This window comes from Mus caroli, unplaced genomic scaffold (genome assembly GCF_978045245.1).
Source record: "Mus caroli unplaced genomic scaffold, Mus_caroli_1 scaffold_5, whole genome shotgun sequence".
Classification (NCBI taxonomy): Eukaryota; Metazoa; Chordata; class Mammalia; order Rodentia; family Muridae; genus Mus; species Mus caroli.
In genome coordinates this window covers 62811463-62829713 of record NW_028227260.1, presented here as the reverse complement: position 1 = coordinate 62829713, position 18251 = coordinate 62811463, and the positions used below count along the sequence as shown (strand labels likewise).

Sequence of the window (18251 nt, the reverse complement as noted above, 5' to 3'; positions counted from 1 at the left end):
AAGTGTTTTCAAGTGGGTAGAGCTGCCCCTGCTAACCTATGAACTGAACTGACAATTTCCAGACAACACAGATGCTCCAAAGAACCTTTCTAAACAGCCCCACTTCCCCATATTCCTTCTTTTCCACTACCTCTGGTAGGTGGTGGTCTAGCAGGGAGGTGAAAGCGTTTAAGAACCATCACTAAAAGCAGGCATTGATTCGAGGCTAGCCTGGTCTACCGAGTGAGTTCCAGGACAGCCAGGGCTACACAGAGAAACCCTGCATCGGGGGAAAAAAAAAGAAGCAGGCATTGAAAAGATTAAAGCTACAGTGAGACAGTCTTAAGAAGTTCTACCTTGGGGCTGGTGAGATGGCTCAGTGGATAAGAGCACTAACTGCTTTTCCAAAGGTCCTGAGTTCAAATCACAGCAACTATATGGTGGCTCACAACCACCCGTAGTGAGATCTGACACCCTCTTCTGGTGTGTCAGAAGACAGCTACAGTGTATTTATGTATAATAATAAATCGTTAAGCCGAAGTGAGCAGGGACTGAGCAAGTGAAGAGAATGGAGACAATTGGAGAGAGCAGAGGTCCTAAAATTCAATTCCCAACAACCACATGAAGACTCACAACCATCTGTTGGGCTACAGTGTGCTCAAATACATAAAATAAATAAATAAATCTTAAAAAAAGGTAGTTCTACCTCACTCCACTTCTTCCAGCCTTTTTTATTCATGTGAGTGTTTGCCTATGTATGTAAGTGTGCACGTGTAAGCTCACTCTCTGGAAGAACAGCATCTCTGTAGCTACTACTTCTATTTCTTACATTCTGTCCACCCCTGTTCTGTAATATTCTCTAAGACTTACAGGAAGTGATATACAAGTACCACATAGGCTGAACATTCAACAGTCACTTATTTCCAGCAGGCTTAACAATTTGAGCCCACAGTTTCCATCACTCACTGTAGGGAAAAAAAGAAAGGTTCTGGCAGGAGCACTAGCCTGCAGGTATTAAACATAACTGTTCAAATGGCAATTTGACGGGCATATCCTAAGAGATTTGTAAAAGAACAATATAAACTCTGTGGGACAGTGCTCCTATCCATCTGGTTCAGTGTATTTAGAACATTTTCTGGTACATGGCAATAATAATCAGTAATAATATGAGAAATTAGTATGTCTGACACTAATCCGCTTTATAGCCAATTAATTTCCTTGATTTTCACAATACTCCTAAAATACCTAATGAATCAGTACTTTCTACAATGTAACAATAAGTCCAATAATATAACAAATGAGTTCCTGAAAGTACTGGTGCTGGCTGAAATGAAAATCCTGTGTGTGGTGGCTCATGCCTATATAATCCTAGCACCAGGAAGGGATGGTGACAAAGTAGTACAGAGTGAGGCCCTGTCTAAACAAGCAAGCAAACTGAGAGTGGAAGGTGGTGAAGGAAGGCTAAACTACAAAGCAAGACCCTAAATAAATAAATAAATAAATAAGGAAGGAAGGAAGGAAGGAACAATAGCAGGCTTTTTCCCTTTATCCTACATATGCAATGTTTTGTGGATGTATGTCTATGCACCTTACTTGAGCAAGGTTGCAGAAGCCAGAAGGCATGACGAGCATACAGACAGTTGTGAACTGCATGTGGGTGCTACGGTTTGAACCTGGGTCCTCTGGAAGAGCAGCCAGTGCTCTTAACCACAAAGCCATCTTTCCAAGTCCAAAATGATAGCAATTTTACACAAGATCCAGAAATGTACAAACACGTAAGTATGCCACTGTGCTTTGGAAACAGACCTGAAATTTGCCTGTGGAAGTGGTCTTCAGAAGAGCAGCAGTTCCTAAGCCGGGTATGGTAGCACATACCATAGTTTACACTCACTTGAGGATCAGGACACACTTAAGGCCAGAATGGTCTTTGTAAGGTGAGGTTCAAATCTCCTTTCCCCACAAAGTAAGACTGTCTCAAAACAAACATTTGCAGGTTGTGAATTACTGCAAAATGACAGAAGGAAGGCTATAGAAACCGAATGGAAAACTGTTAAGATGCAGTTAGGTGTGGCTCCTAACATGGTGAGCTGAGGTAGCTAATAATTGTTTGGCATGAGTACATGTTTATGCATGTATTTTTTATGAACTCTACTAGGCTGGGTGTGGTTTTCCTGCATTTACTTAGTGAACAAACCAGTGAACTTTCTATAAAGGCCAGAGAACACTTCCTTTAGGCTTTGTAGACCATAAGAGGCAACTATTCAACTCTGCAACTACAAAATTATTTTTGTAGTTGCTACAAAAGCAGCCAGGTGGCATAAGCAAACAGGCTTGGGTAAGTTCCAATAGAACTTTACATTAAAAAAAAAAAAAAATCCCAGCACTCGGGAGGCAGAGGCAGGCGGATTTCTGAGTTCGAGGCCAGCCTGGTCTACAAAGTGAGTTCCAGGACAGCCAGGGCTACACAGAGAAACCCTGTCTCGAAAAACCAAAAAAAAAAAAAACAAAAAAAAAAAAACAAATAAGGGCCCCAAAATGGTAGCTAGATCACGCACAGTGTGCTGACCTCTGACTCTGCAGAGGAAATCCTGCAGTCCTGGGGAGGTGGCATGAGCTATATATAGTACACGTGGAAGCTTGTAAGTCAGTTCTCTCCTTCCACCGTGTGCATTTCAGGGGCAAAATTCAGGCTTGGCAGCATACACCTTTCCTTAGTGAGCCATCTTTGCTGAAGGAGGATGGAGTGGAGAGTGAGGGGTTGGGGAGTGGCGGAATGAAGGGATAACAGCGCCCACCTCTGCTCTTCACTGACACTCAAGTATTATTAGATGAACTGGCAAGGCCTTCTCCCAAAATACGGTGTAGGTTACTGATCATAACAGTAATACTCTGAACAAAAATTATGAGGAACAAGAGATAGCGGGTTGAAGACACCAGGAACAGAATGACTATTTTAAGCCAAAACAGACTTCTCAGGAATCAGGATGTGAAAATAGCAGCTACGGGGCAAATCTCAAAGAACTTTTTCCAGGGCAAGAAAATCTTTCCCCAGGTAAGAAGAACTGGCTATAGTAATAATAGGTCTTTTCAGAGTTATCATTTCAACCACAAAAAGACAAAAATACAATAGATCTAAAGTAGAACAAAATCTAGAGCCAAACAAAATGAGCAACTTTCAAGCAAAATGGTTACTCTCCACAACAAATGTCTGCACGTGTATGTGTGTGTGTGTGTGTATGTGTGTGTGTGTATACAGAATACCTAGCAGATCAGCAACCAAACGTCTGCATACAATCCTCTATGTTTCAGAGCAAAAATGATGTATGTACACTGAATAAGCAAACTTCCCCTAGCACTGCCCTTCTCCCTACAACCCAAAAAGCAAATAAAATGAAATTCTATAAGCAGAGCTCCCTTTTCATTTTTTCAAGGCAGGGTTTGTGGAGCCCTGGCTCTCTTAAAACTTACTCTGTAGACCAGGCTGGCCCCAAACTCAAGAGATCTGCCTGCCTCTGCCTCTCAAGTACTGGGATTAAGGGGGTGGGCCACCACTACCCAGCCAAAAATACTGTTTTGTTGTTTTGCTTTTTGAGACAGATTCTTCCCGTGTTGCACAGGTTTGTCTAGAACTCATAATCCTCTTGCCTCAGCCTTGAAGTAACTGGGATTAGACAGACATGCACCACCACAGGCAGCGGAAAATATTCACTTATACACACACACACACACACACACACACACACACACACACCGCATGTACTCACCTACAGAAAACTACAATATATATAACTGACAGTCTCATGACCAATTATATAAAAGGTTACCAAAACTTAATCTGATCAAAATTAGGAAATCAGGGTTAAAGTTGAATACAAACAACCACAGCTCTTAGGAGAAGACAGGAAAATTAAGAGTACAAGGAGTCATAGCCGGGCATGGTGACACACGCCTTTAATCCCAACACTTGGGAGGCAGAGGCAGGTGAATTTCTGAGATTGAGGCCAGCCTGGTCTACAGAGTGAGTTCCAGGACAGCCAGGACTACACAGAGAAACCGTGTCTTGAAAAACAAAAAAACAAACAAACAAACAAAAAAACAACAACAACAAAAAAGAGAGAGTACAAGGAGTCTGATTAGACCACATGAAACCAGTGTCTAAAAAATTAGGATCACAAATGTTTTGCAGTACTAGAGATTGAACCCTCAGAGCCTCCTCATTCATGCTACACAATGACTATACCACTACCCTATCTTTACAGCCCTTGTTTTACTTTTTCATTTTGAGGCAGTGTCTCACTCAGTTGAAATACATACACACACACACACACACACACACACAAATATTGCCCAGATAGTGTAGTTAAATTATTGGCTTATCATGCAGTTGCTTGGTAATATCACCCTACCAGACACTTTCTAAGACGTTAACTAACATCTCTCAATTCAGACAACTGCTATTTTAAGAATAGGCAGTGTGGGGGGCTGGTGAGATGGCTCAGTGGGTAAGAGCACCCGACTGCTCTTCCAAAGGTCCAGAGTTCAAATCCCAGCAACCACATGGTGGCTAACAACCATCCGTAACGAGATCTGGTGCCCTCTTCTGGAGTGTCTGAAGACAGCTACAGTGTACTTACATATAATAAATAAATCTTTAAAAAAAAAAAAAAAAAGAATAGGCAGTGTGGTAGCACACGTATTTAATCCCAGCACTTGAAAAACAGACCTAGGGAGATCTCTTTGAGTTTGACAACAACCTGATCTACATAGCAAGATTTAAGCCACCCAGAGTTAGACAGTGGAGACCATGTCTAAAATGGGGACGGGGTGGCAAGACGGCTCATTCGTTATAAGGATCATTTGTTGCTCATCCAGAAGACCTGAGTTCAAATCCTAGCACTTACATCAGGTGATACACAAATGCACACTATTAAAAGTAACAATATAAAACATAATATAAAAATAAATAAATAGTTAGGTTTTGGGGTCCATCAGTGCCACCTCCTTCTGCTAACCCTGGTACTGCTTGTGCGTTCCTTCAGTGTGGACTTGGGTTTCTTGGCTCTCACCATGTCAGAGGAGAAAGCCAAGGAAGGAGTCAAGCCTAAGAACAAGAACTATGTTAACCTGAAGGTGGTCTAGGACAGGCTGCTTCTGTGGTGCAGGGAAAGCCGGAGGCCTGTGGCCTGTGTTCGTGAATTAAGGAAAGCCTATTAGCAACAAGAGAGTTTGCCAGTGAGGCAGATGAGCTCCTGGCCTAATAGGCAATCAATCAATGAAGCAGACACAACTGTTAGAAATGGAAGATGACCAGAGGATTCATTCATGCCAGCAGCAGACAGGAGCTGTCTGCTAAAAGGGAAGCTGCTATTTTACCCCAGGATTGTGTTATAGACCAAAAACATATTCTTCAATAGAAAGCCATGATTTGGTCCCAGCACACTCTGACCGAAGTTTTCTTTCTCCGTTCTTCCCCCTCCCCTTCCCTGCTCCTTTCCTGTATGTACAGAAAGCAATTGGTGTCCATGGACAAGCATACTGGGCTTCTTTCCTTCAAACTGAATAGCCAATCTTCTGTTTTGGCCAACTTCAAATGGAGATTGTCAGGAGGAAGTACTTGTCCTGAGAAAAGACCCCCTTTTCTCCCTTAGTGACCTGCTTATTCCACTCTTTATAGTCCAGGAACAAATGAACCCAACAGCATAGAACTCCTTACATACTTTGTTCGGCTGTAAAAAAAAAAAAAAAAAAAATGTCATTTTTCAAGACAGATTTTCTTTGTGTATTCCTGGCTATCCTGAAACTCTGTTGACCAGACTGCCCTCAAACTCAAAGAAATCCACCTGTCTCTGCCTCCTAGGTGCTGGGACTAACAGGCATGTGACACCACCACCTGGCTACTTATTTTCCTTTGTCATTGTAAAACCAAGGACAATTTCCTAACTTTTTTTATATAGCAGCTACATGTATGGCAATGTATCTTTTAATAGTGGTAAAGCACTCTTAGAAAAAACTGAACTGGGGTCAGGGATTTAGCTCAGTGGTAGAGCTCTTGCTAGGCAAGTTCAAGACCCTGGGGGTTTACTCCTCAGCTCCAGAAGGAACTTAGAAAATAACAACAACAACAACAACAACAACAACAACAAAAGGCCAGGCGGTGGTGGTGCACACCTTTAATCCCAGCACTCAGGAGGCAGAGTCAGATGGATTTCTGAGTTCGAGGCCAGCCTAGTCTACAAAGTGAGTTCTGGGACAGCCAGGGCTATACAGAGAAACCCTGTCTCAAAAAACCAAAAAGACATGAAACTCAAGAAGAATGAAGACCAAAGTGTGGACACTGTGCACCTTCTTAGAAATGGGAACAAAACACCCATGGAAGGAGTTACAGAGACAAAATTTGGAGCTGTGACGAAAGGATGGACCATCTAGTGATTGCCATATGCAGGGATCCATCCCATAATCAGCTTCCAAACGCTGACACCATTGCATACACTAGCAAGATTTTGCTGAAAGGATCCTGATATAGCTGTCTCTTGTGAGACTATGCCGGGGCCTAGCAAACACAGAAGTGGATGATCACAGTCAGCTATTGGATGGATCACAGGGCCCCCAATGGAGGAGCTAGAGAAAGTACCCAAGGAGCTAAAGAGATCTGCAGCCCTATAGTTGGAACAACAATATGAACTAACCAGTACCCCGGAGCTCTTGTCTCTAGCTGCATATGAATCAAAAGATGGCCTAGTCGGCCATCAGTGGAAAGAGAGGCCCATTGGACATGCAAACTTTATATGCCCCAGTACAGGGGAACCCCAGGGCCAAAAGGGGGAGTGGGTGGGTGGGGATTGGGGGGGTGGGTATGGGGGACTTTTGGGATAGCATTGAAAATGTAAACGAGGAAAATACCTAATAAAAAATAAATTAAAAAAAAACAAAAAGAAAGAAAATGAATCCTAGACAGTTCTCTTTTCACATAAAGCACCTTGTTAAAATAAGCTTCCTACTGACAGAAAGAAAGAAACAGAGACAAAAAGAGAGACAGACAGACAGTAACAGCTGGGATGGAATTCAGTAGAGTGCTTGCCTAGCATACACAAAGCCCTTGGCTGGGTCCCCAACCCCAAGACTGGGTGGAAGGGAATAACAGAATATTGAACTGTCAGCATTCCAAATAATCAGTTGCCATAAGGATCAGACTGAGAAGTCCCATCAAATCTCTGTACCATCAACTCTCTCTATACCAAGATCTTTATATACAAGTTTTAGTTGATCAGATGTTGATTTTTCATAGTGTCAAACACTTGAAACAATCCGATGCCATAAAACAGCCAACCAAAACAATATCAAAATTTTTAAAAAAAAAAGTTAGCCAGGGGGCAGTGGTGCATTTCTTCAATCCCAGAACTCTGGAAACAAAGGCAGGTGGATCTGAATTCGAGGCCAGCATAGTCTACAGAGCAAATTCCAGGACAATCAAGACTACACGGAGAAACCCTGTCTTGAGAAAACAAAACTAAAAAAACAAATGAACAACAACAAATGTTAAAGAAATCATTAAGCCAAAAGTGAGGAGTCTATTATTCCGATTACATTGAAAGCTGGGACAGGATGGGGAGTAACCTCATGGTGGCTTAGTAACCACATGGTGGCTCACAAACATCTGTAATGGGATCTGACGCCCTCTTCTTGTGTGTCTGAAGACAGCCGCAGTGGACTCACATACATCAAATAATTAGGAGTACACTGCCGCTGTTTTCAAACCCACCAGAAGAGGGCATCAGATCCCACTACAGATCCTTGTGAATCACCATGTGGTTGCTGGAATTTGAACTCAGGACCTTTGGAAGAGCCAGTCAGTGCTCTTAACCACTGAGCCATCTTTCCAGCCCAATAATTAGGAAAGGAAAGGAAAGGAAAGGAAAGGAAAGGAAAGGAAAGGAAAGGAAAGGAAAGGAAAGGAAAGGAAAGGAAAGGAAAGGAAAGGAAAGCTCTTAAAGGTAGGTAAACCACTGATTATTCAGCATATAATTTAGCCAAGTCACCTTTTAAATATTCCTGGCTCTTGCCAATATTGAGCATTTTTCTACCACAGAGCCCTAGAATATTTCTTGTTTTGTTTTTTGTTTGTTTTAAACACAAGTAAAAAATTAGAAGTAAGCTTTTCTCCTACTTAGAAAATTTGGATTAAGAAAAACATCTGGAATTGATACCCCCCAAAATACAAATTAATGATAAAGTAGAGCTGTGCACATTATATCTGTTTCACATTAAAAGATAATCAAGCCAGAAATAGTGAAGCAATGGAGAAAATGGGCCTGAGATTGATGGTTTGGGTACTGTGGGCTTGGCTCAAGCACTGCCTATTGGTTACTTTTCTATAAATTTGACCATTATGACCAGAGAGACTAGTAACACTTCACCCTTAATACCCCCTGTGATGGTTTGTATATTCTTGGGCCAGGGAGTGGCACCATTTGGAGGTGTGACCTGGTTGGAGTAGGTGTGTCACTGTGGGTGTGGGCTTAAGACCCTCACCCTAGTTGCCTAGGAGTCAGTCTTCCACTAGCAGCCTTTGGATGAAGACATAGAACTCTCAGCTCTACCTGTACCTGCCTGCCTGGATATTAACATGCCTTGATGATAATGGACTGAACCTCTGAACCTGTAAGCCAGCCCCAATTAAATGTTGTTTTATAAGACTTGCCTTGCTTTGGTCATGGTGTCTGTTCACAGCAGTAAAACCCTAACTAAGACACCCCCCATGAAAGTCGTCCACAACAATAATCAGGGCAGTAGTTTTAGTAACATACTACATCTATATATATATGTGGGGTTTTTTGTCTTTTGGGACTTTCCAGCCACCCCCCCCCCCTCAAGACAAGGTTTCTCAGTGTAGTCTTGGCTGTCTGGAACTTACTTTGTAGAGCAGGCCAGTCTCTAACTCAGAGATCCACCTGCCTCTGCCTCTGCCTCTGCCTCTGGAAGCCCACCATCGGGCCTACATAAATGGTTATTTACAAGGGTTGCACTGCATATTTTAAGACATTCCTGGAATTAAATGTTTGATCACTTACTTCACTATATTGTAAATTTAAATGTAAAAGGTGAATTGCAGTATATCAAAAACAGCTGGGAGAAAAAATTACTTTTATCAAAAAATTTGAGCCTAAAATAAAATGGTCAAAATCCAGCTCAACTTGGTAGCTCAAGGAGACACTAAGAGGGCTGGAGAAAAGGCTGAGCAGTTAAGAGCACTGACTGCTCTTCCAAAGGACCTGGGTTCGATTCCCAGCACCCACATAGCAGCTCACAAGTGTCTGTAACTCCAATTCCAGGGGATCTGATACCCTCACACAGACATACATTCAGGCAGAACATCAATGCACATAATAATAAAGAAAAACCTTTTATAAGGGCACTAAGAAAGGGTAGCTGGAGTGGGCCATGCCTTTAATCCCAGCACTCTGGGGGCAGAGGCAGGCAGATCTCTCAAGGCCAGCCAGATCTACACAGCAAATTCTGGGACAGGACAGCCAGGTATACACAGAGAAATCCTTTGGGAAAAAAAGGAAGGGGGGGAGGGGAAGGGAGCAGAGTGCAGGAGAGGGGAGGGGGAGGGAAAGGGGAGGGGAGGGAAGAGGGAAAGGGAAGGAAGAGGGAAAGGGAGGGGGAGGGAGAGGGGGAGGAAGGGGAAGGAGGAGAGAAGAGGGGAGGAGAAGGGGGAGGGGAAGGGAGGGGAGGAGAGAGGAAAAGAGGGGAGGGAGGGGGAGGGAGGGGAAGGAAGGGGCGAAGTGGGGGGAGGGGAGGGAAGAGGAGAGGATAGGGGAGGGGGAGGAGAGCAGAGGGGAGGAGAGCAGGGCAGAGGAGAGCATAAGAAAGCAAGCCCTAATTCCTTCAGGATAAAACTCTTGGTGTTGGAAATGGCTCAGCAATTAAGGTCGCTTTCAGAGGGCCCTAGTTTCCCAGTACCTCTGTCATGGCTTACAATTGCCTATCCAATTCCACGGGATCCAGATTCTGGCTGCCACAGGCAAACACACACACAACTTTAATTAAAGGAATTCAATTCCTGGAGTCAGGAGTGGTGGTCCATACCTACAATCCTAGCACTTGGGAAGCTGAATTGGGACTACCAACCGAGTTTAAGGCCATCATGGGCTACATACTGAGACCTTTTCTCAACCAAAAGAAAGAACAAAACACAATTACAAGCTCTAAAATTTCTATCACATTCTGTTTCCTCCTCTGCAAAACGGGGAAGATGAAGTAGTATTCTGAAAATCAATGTACAAGTTGGGTCTGGAGAGATGGATGGCTCAGCATTTAAGAGCTCCTGTAGAAAACCAGAGTTCAGTTTCACAGCTGCCAGTAACTCTAGCTTCAAGGGACCCAACAGCCTCTTCCGGCCTTGTGATTTGAATAAGAATGGCTCACAAAGGCTCACATATTGGAATGTTTAATTCGGAAGTGACTATTTGAAGAGTAGGTGTAGCATCTCTGGAGTGTGGGCTTTGAGGTTTCTAAAGCCCATGCCAGGCCCAGCCAATTTCTATGTCTGTCTCTCCCGCCCTGCCTACAGATCACAATGTAGCTCTAAGCTATTGCTATGGAGTTCAGCCATACTCAGACCATGCTAAACCTCTGAAACTGTAAACAAGCTCCCAATTAAAGATTTTCTTTTCTAAGAGTTTCTGTGGTCATAGGGCCTCTTCACAGCAACAGAACAGGGACTAAAACAGAAGTTGGAACCGGGGATCTGGAGAGATAGTTCACCAGTTAAGAGCATTGGCCTCTCTTCCAAAGGGCCGAGGTTCAATTCCCAGCAGTCAAAAGACAGCTCACAACTGTGTAACTCCAGTCCAGGGGATAAGATGCCCGCACGAAGACTTACATACAAAACACCAATGCACAGAAAATAAAAATAAATAACATTTTTTTAAAGGAAGTTAGTCCCAAGGAGTTGGATATTGCTGTGACAGACCTGACCATGCTGGTTGGTGGAGGACTGTGGAAGAGTTTGGGGCTTTGGACTAGAAAATCAGTTGGGCCAGGCCTTTAATCCCAGCACTCGGGAGGCAGAGGCAGGTGGATTTCTGAGTTCGAGGCCAGCCTAGTCTACAAAGTGAGTTCCAGGACAGCCAGGGCTATACAGAGAAACCCTGTCTCGGAGAAAAAAAAAAAGAAAGAAAGAAAATCGGTTGGACACTTCAAGCAGGGCTTAATGGGCCATCCCTATTAGGAGCTTGGAAGACAGTGCTGACGGAGATTTGAACTGTATGACATTTGAACTGTATGAAAACAAGTCAAGTTTCAGTGGAGGAGAATACTAGTAAGTAGCCTAGAAACTATTCTTGTGACATTTTGTCCGTGTCCTAAAAAGCAGCCCAAAGATAAACTGAAGAGTTTTAGATTAATGCCGTTAGCAGAGGAGATTTTAAGACAGATGAATACTGGCCTCGTGTGGTTGTTAGTTATCATTCTTATGCAGATCTATAATGAAAAGGAGCAAACTGGAAACCGAGAAACATCAAGTGTAGAGTTTCAAAGGAAAACACGAGCCAGGGAGTATAATGGAATGCAGTTCAGTGATCTCAGAGATACCAAATACAAAGTTTAAAGACAAGCCCCAGGCTAAAGGGAATCCTTCGGGCAAGACATCCCACCCAACTGCATTTCCTCTGCTGCAGCAGAGAAGGAAACCAGGAACAACAGGAAGCTGAGGCAAATGTAATTGAAGGCGGGGGATCGGGTTCCAGCCCCAGCAAGCAGCAGAATTTGGCAGCATTGGCCATGAGGTTCTAGAGACAAGAAAGGGATTATGGAATCTCCTCTGTGACTCCGGAGAAGCCACCGAGGCCCAGCTGGTGGGAGGGGTGTCCCTATGTGGAGACCTAGAGAGACCTCAATATGTTGGAGATGCCAGAGTTGTGAGACACCTTCAAAGGGAAGCTAAAGACCAAGCATGGAACCAGCCCAAGAGAGAAAAGTGTGAAGCAGTCAGCAAAGCTGAAAGGAGCCAGGAAACGGAAGTGTTCCCTGCCATGATGATAATGAACTAAACCTCTGAGACTGTAAGCAAGCTGCCAATCATATGTTTCAATCAGAGTAGCTGTGGTCATGGTGACTCTTCACAGTAACAGAACAAATAAGACACGTCTCCTCTAGCCCACACACGTGTAAATATACAGACAAAAACATAAAGAGAAGGAAGATACACCTTTAAAAATATACACGTGGGCCGGGCGTGGTGGCGCACGCCTTTAATCCCAGCACTCCGGAGGCAGAGGCAGGCGGATTTCTGAGTTCGAGGCCAGCCTGGTCTACAAAGTGAGTGCCAGGACAGCCAGGACTACACAGAGAAACCCTGTCTCGAAAAACCAAAAAAAAATATATATATATATACACGTGGACTGGCAAGATGGCTCAGTGGGGAGAACCTGTTTGCTGCTAAGACTGGGAACCTGAGTTCTAATACCTGCACCCAAGTGGTGAAAGGAAGAGCACACTCTCTGACCTCTGTAGGTAGGACTGTCTGTCTGTCTGTCTGTCTCTCTCTCTCTCACACACACACACACACACACTCACACACTAAATGTAACTTTAAAAATCTGCAAATTATGCAAGAGAACAGTAACTATTGAATTTTATTTATTATCATCACCAGGATATAAAAAAACCTTAAGATCAGTAATAAACAAAGAAAAATCCAGTAAAGGGATATGCATAATTTCTTCATCCTAAAGAAAGGGGGAGGAGTTCCCCAAGGCAGTGGTGCCAAATTCTGTGTCACAGTCCCAGATACTGAAGAATGAGACAGGAACCAAGGGCCAACCTGGGTCAATTTAGTGAAACTGTTTCAAAATAAAATGCAAAAGGAGGGCAGGCTGTGCCGCCTTAGAGAGTAGTGAGTTAGCACAGAGGCACAAGATCACCATTATGGAAAAGAGAAGGGAAGGGAGGTAGCTCACTTGGAAGCATGCCTCCTTAACACATATAAGAGCTCTGGGCTCAATCTCCAACCTCGCAAAACTCAGCATGGTGCCACCTGTAATGCCAGCCCTGGGAAGTTGGTGATTACCCTTCAGTTCAAAGCCAGTTTGGTTTACAGATCTCAAAATGAAGGCAAGAAAGGAAGGATGAAAATCCAAATACAACCTATGTATTTTTCCTTTTGAGACAGCCATCCGATGTTGATCAGGCTGGTCTTGAATTTCCCCAGCCTCCTGATAGGGAGAGGATACAGGCAACACCTGTTTTCTGTTTGGAGACTTTTAGCTTTGAGTCAGGCTGGTTTCAAATCCTTCAGTCTCCAGCTTCACCAACCACAAAGGAGCAACTACGGTTTTAAATCCACACAACTAAGACATGAAGGAAAACCTGGAAGTCATCCTGAACTGTAAGGTAGTCCGTTCGAGTAAATGAGCATGAATGCCTGGTACTAACCAGCCAATACTGCTCAATATTCCATTTAAAAAAAAAAAAAAGATTTGTTTTACTTGGGTCAGTTAACACAAATTCATAAAGGAAGGCAATGATCTTTACACAACTAAGTGCCTGTATTTTAAGAACTGAAGTATAAGCCGGGCGTGGTGACGCACGCCTTTAATCCCAGCACTTGGGAGGCAGAGGCAGCCGGACTTCTGAGTTCCAGGCCAGCCTGGTCTACAGAGTGAGTTCCAGGACAGCCAGGGCTACACAGAGAACCCTGTCTCGAAAAACCAAAAAAAAAAAAAAAAAAAAAAAAAAGAAGAAAGGACTGAAGTATATTTCCCTAAGTAAAGAGAGCATCGATGCACTGTTTGTTAAGGTAGAAAATAATCGGATAGCTCGTTCTCAAACTCTACAATCTAAAGTGCTCAAAGCCATGATGTCCTACTCACCCAAAGGCACATTTTGCCAATTACAGATGCAATTATGATCCACGCTACCTATAATTTCGTTTTGCCACTATTCACCAAGCTTGCATCTCATTCGAGAAGAAAAATCACCGAATTCAATCTTGGGATAAAAGGTCAAATATCAAACTGCCTAAAAAAGCAAGGTATCTGCATAAAAGCGGTATCCATTTCAGATTAACTACTCCCAACAATCACGAAGCAAATCAGAAACGCGTGGAAAAAACAGCCTGAATCGTAAACGTATTTGATCGCTAACATCGGGCCTGGACTCTCCTCTACCTTTGCAATAAATCTTCTGGTGAATCCCCGTTAACCCGCTCCACATGCCTCGTGGAACAAATAAAAACACGATCTAACTACTTCACGGAACGTGTCCCAAACCGCAGGGGGTAACAACAACCGATGTCCCGTCAAAAACCGGACTTCTGCTGCAAAGTCGTCGGCCGCTGTTCTCAGAAAGCAAAAGCCCGCATTAGGCTGCCCGCTCTCCGTCTCAGCCGCCCAGGAGGAGTCCCCAAGATAACCCTTCAGGATCTGGAGTCGGGGGGCGAAAAAGCTAAGACACCTTCTCGAGGTACCTTCCCGGCCCGGCCCTCCTACCTCCAAAGCTCGGCTCTCCTCTCAGAGCCGCGGAGAGCTGGAGGACTTCCAGTGGAGGCGACCATTGGGGTTCGCTAGTTCCAGGATCTCACTTCCTCCCGCCGCCCTTCCCCCTCCCCATCCTCCGCCCCTCCCCCTCCCCCTCCCCATCCACCTTCTCCCCCCCCACACACACTCCTTCCCCACGCAGTCGCTAGGCCCCCGAGATTGGAAAGAATGACCGCAAGCGCTCGGTGGCCCGCGACACCCCCCCCCCCGCCCCCGGCCTCGACGCCGCGGGCACGGAGGCGTGAGCCGAGCAGGGGCTCCCGGCTCCGCAGCAGCGGGAGGCGGGAAAGGCAACGCGCGCGCCGCATGCCGCCCCCGACCGACAGACACACTCACACACACGCACACACACAGACAGACAGACACACATACACACGTAGACACACACACACACACCCCAAGCCCCAGCTGGGGCTTCCCACCGCGCTCCCCCAGCCCCGCTCACCTAGAGGGAAAACGATGCCGCTGACCGCGAAGCCGCGCGCGGGCCTAGGGCACCTAGCGCACGTCTTTGCAAACACCCCACTCGAGTGGAAGGCGCCCGGGAGCAGAACGCCGGGGCCCGTGACAAGGGCTTGCGTTTTACCTCATGGGCTCAGCGGTCATGTTTTTGGCTCGGACGGCCGCTTGGCTTGGCAACCCCTTGGGTACCGTTCTGCGCTCCTCGGCGCCAGTGGCTGAACGAAAAGTACTGGGATCTTAGTCACCGCAGATAGTGCTGGATCGTCCTCTCAGCTCAGAGGCCGCTACCTCTGCTGCTGTTGCTGCTGCAAGAGCCACGGAAACAAAGCGAGGCCTATGCCGACGCCATTTTGTTGGGCCGAGGCTTGGGCAGGAGAATTGGCGCGTCCTCCCTCTTCCTCTTTCCGTCATCTATTGGCTACCTCTGCCAGAGCTCAGTGTCTTATTGGCTACGGAAATTCACCTTCTTTGGGAGCCTGTTGCTAAGGCGGTCGACGTCATTTGATCCCCTCCACCTCTTCTTAGTGGGGTCCAGTTCAGTCACTGCTGACCTCAAAGTGTCAGGGATGTATCTTGACTTTATCCTGAAAATGCGCTCTTGGTCCAACCTCTCTACTTCCACATAATTGGTGAAACAATAACACCCCATTTACGTTTATTGAGAATTTACTATATGTCGACCACTACACAGATCCTTTATCTTAATCTCATGCTTGAACCATCCAAAGTAGGCAGACCTAACATTTTACTGGGTGAGGATACCAATGCACAAATTCCACATTCAGCCAAACATCCATCCTTGCAGGGAGGGTGGACATACATTCTTATGCTGTTTTGAACCCAAGGCTTTGTGCATGTTAGGCAAATACTGTATCATTGAACTATGTCCTAACCCCTCCCCACACACACACACACACACTCTTAATCATTAATCTCCATAGCCACCCAAAATATAAATATTTTCTTTCCTATTTTATAATATTCTTAATTTCTCTTCTATATATTTCATTATAATATTCAGCTTGCCAATGCTTACACGTGTGAATTTTTACCTTTTGTGGGAAGAGAATGAGAAAAATTCTAGCTATACAGTCCTGACTAGGCTGCAACTCAACATGTATATGAGGCTGGCCTCAAACTTGGACTGTCCTTGCAGCCTCCCAAAGTGATTAGAAGACAGGTGTACCCCATCATACTTACAGATACTTACAGGTATTTATATGTATATGATCAACTGGACATTGACATCTAATTCTTTTGATATTGAACAATCTTGAAATTGTCACACACAGGTCAGCCATTACTTCAATCTGATATGATTGGGGGTATATCTCACAAACCAACCGATCCAAATCTTTTCCCCCTCATTACATTTTTCATTCATAATCTCTGCAAATCACAAATAAGTTTTCTAAATTTGAAGTTTCCAACTTTGTGCCCACATTTATTCTGGAACACATGTTCATTCCCTTTATTTTGTTCATTCTGTTTATTTTTCCTGAAATATGCAACAGCTTTGGTCATGCTTAGATTCAGGGTTGCAGTTTTGGACTAGAATGACAAGAGAAGAGTCTCTTTTCAAACAATGCATTCCAACAATCAGACTAGCTTTTTGTTTGTTTGTTTGTTTGTTTCTAAGACAGAGTTTCTCTGTGCAGCCCTGGCTCTCCTGGAACTTGCTCTGTAGATCAGGCTGGCTTTCAGCTCAGAAATCCAACTGCCTCTGCCACCTGAGAACTTAGACTAAAGGCATATACCATCACACCTGGCTAACTAACATATAAAGATTTGGTTTTTAAATGTTGTATGTATATTTGAGAGAGCCTGGATGTATATATGTACACAGGTCCTCACACTGCAGAAGAGGATGTTGGACCCCTGGCACTGGAGTTACAAGCAGCTGTGACCTAGCCAATGTAGATGCTGGGAACAGCAAGTGCCCCTAATCACTAAGCAGTCTCTTCAGCCTCTAATACACATTTTTTTATGTCTTTTCACAATACTTCTATTGATTATTTGGAATTTGACATTGTGAAACCCCATCACACTTCCTCTCAAGTCTGCCCTCCCTGGAAGAAGGAAGGGAGGAGGAGGAGGAAAAGGAGGAGGAGGAGGAGAAGGAGAAGGAGAAGGAGAAGGAGAAGAAGAAGAAGAAGAAGAAGAAGAAGAAGAAGAAGAAGAAGAAGAAGAAGAAGAAGAAGAAGAAGAAACAAGAAGAAGAAGAAGAAGAAGAAACAGAAGAAGAAGAAACAGAAGAAGAAGAAACAGAAGAAGAAGAAACAGAAGAAGAAGAAACAGAAGAAGAAGAAACAAGAAGAAGAAGAAGAAGAAGAAGAAGAAACAGAAGAAGAAGAAACAGAAGAAGAAGAAACAGAAGAAGAAGAAACAGAAGAAGAAGAAGAAGAAGAAGAAGAAGAAGAAGAAGAAGAAGAAGAAGAAGAAGAAGAAGAAACAGAAGAAGAAGAAACAGAAGAAGAAGAAACAGAAGAAGAAGAAACAGAAGAAGAAGAAACAGAAGAAGAAGAAGAAGAAGAAGAAGAAGAAGAAGAAGAAGAAGAAGAAGAAACAGAAGAAGGAGGAGGAGGAGAAGAAAACAAGACCAATTTGTGTTGTCCATAGCCTGGTCAAACTCCCAGTGGCCAGCCCTTTAAAGAAAACTGAGCCTGTGCCCCAGATGCCATCCCCCACACCCAGAAGCCACCAAGTATGGAGAGCTATATACTTCAGCATCATCACAATTTAAAGAGTTCTCTTGGATAGCATACATTTTTGATGAACAGAAACTTGCAACATTTCAAATAATTTTTAAATGTTCAAGATCCACTACCAACTGTGGAAATTAATCTTCTGTTGTTCAATAATGTTCTTCTTTTGTGTTTAATATATTAAATATTACTTAAACACAATTTACAGAAGCCATGTTCTTCCTCCTTGAGAAATGAAGTTAAACTGAAACATCTATTTTATCACAACAAATATCCTTGCTATCTAACAGACACAACTATGGAAAAAAAAATAGTAATTCATCTATTATTTTAATCTGAATGAATTTTGTTTCTTTGTTTTGTTTTTTTGGGACAAGGTTTTGTGTAGCCCAGACTGTCCTCAAACTCACTATGTAGCTGGAAGTTTAGTTTTAATTGCCACCACCTTGACACAATGACAGAAGGACCTCTAAGGATGTCTGTAGGGAATTGTCTTGATTGTATTAACTGAGGTGGGGAGACCTGCCCACTGTGGGTAACACATTTTCCAAGGCTGTGGACTCTC

At 44.0% G+C, this 18251-nt stretch overlaps 1 protein-coding gene across 14 annotated transcripts in view; it reads right to left on the bottom strand.

The window, feature by feature from the left end:
- Atrx (ATRX chromatin remodeler) overlaps positions 1-15373 on the bottom strand; it is a 132652-nt gene extending 117279 nt beyond the window's left edge. For 6 of the 14 annotated variants that reach the window (XM_029473629.2, XM_085838053.1, XM_085838054.1 and 3 more), the window contains exon 1: positions 14472-14540. In XM_029473629.2, the coding sequence (XP_029329489.1) occupies positions 14472-14536 (65 nt within the window). In that variant the 5' untranslated portion in view covers positions 14537-14540. Of the gene's footprint in view, positions 1-14471; positions 14541-14964 lie in introns of those variants that run through there. The other 8 variants (XM_085838057.1, XM_085838060.1, XM_085838056.1 and 5 more) reach the window with 3 other exon arrangements.
- Positions 15374-18251: the final 2878 nt, after the last annotated feature.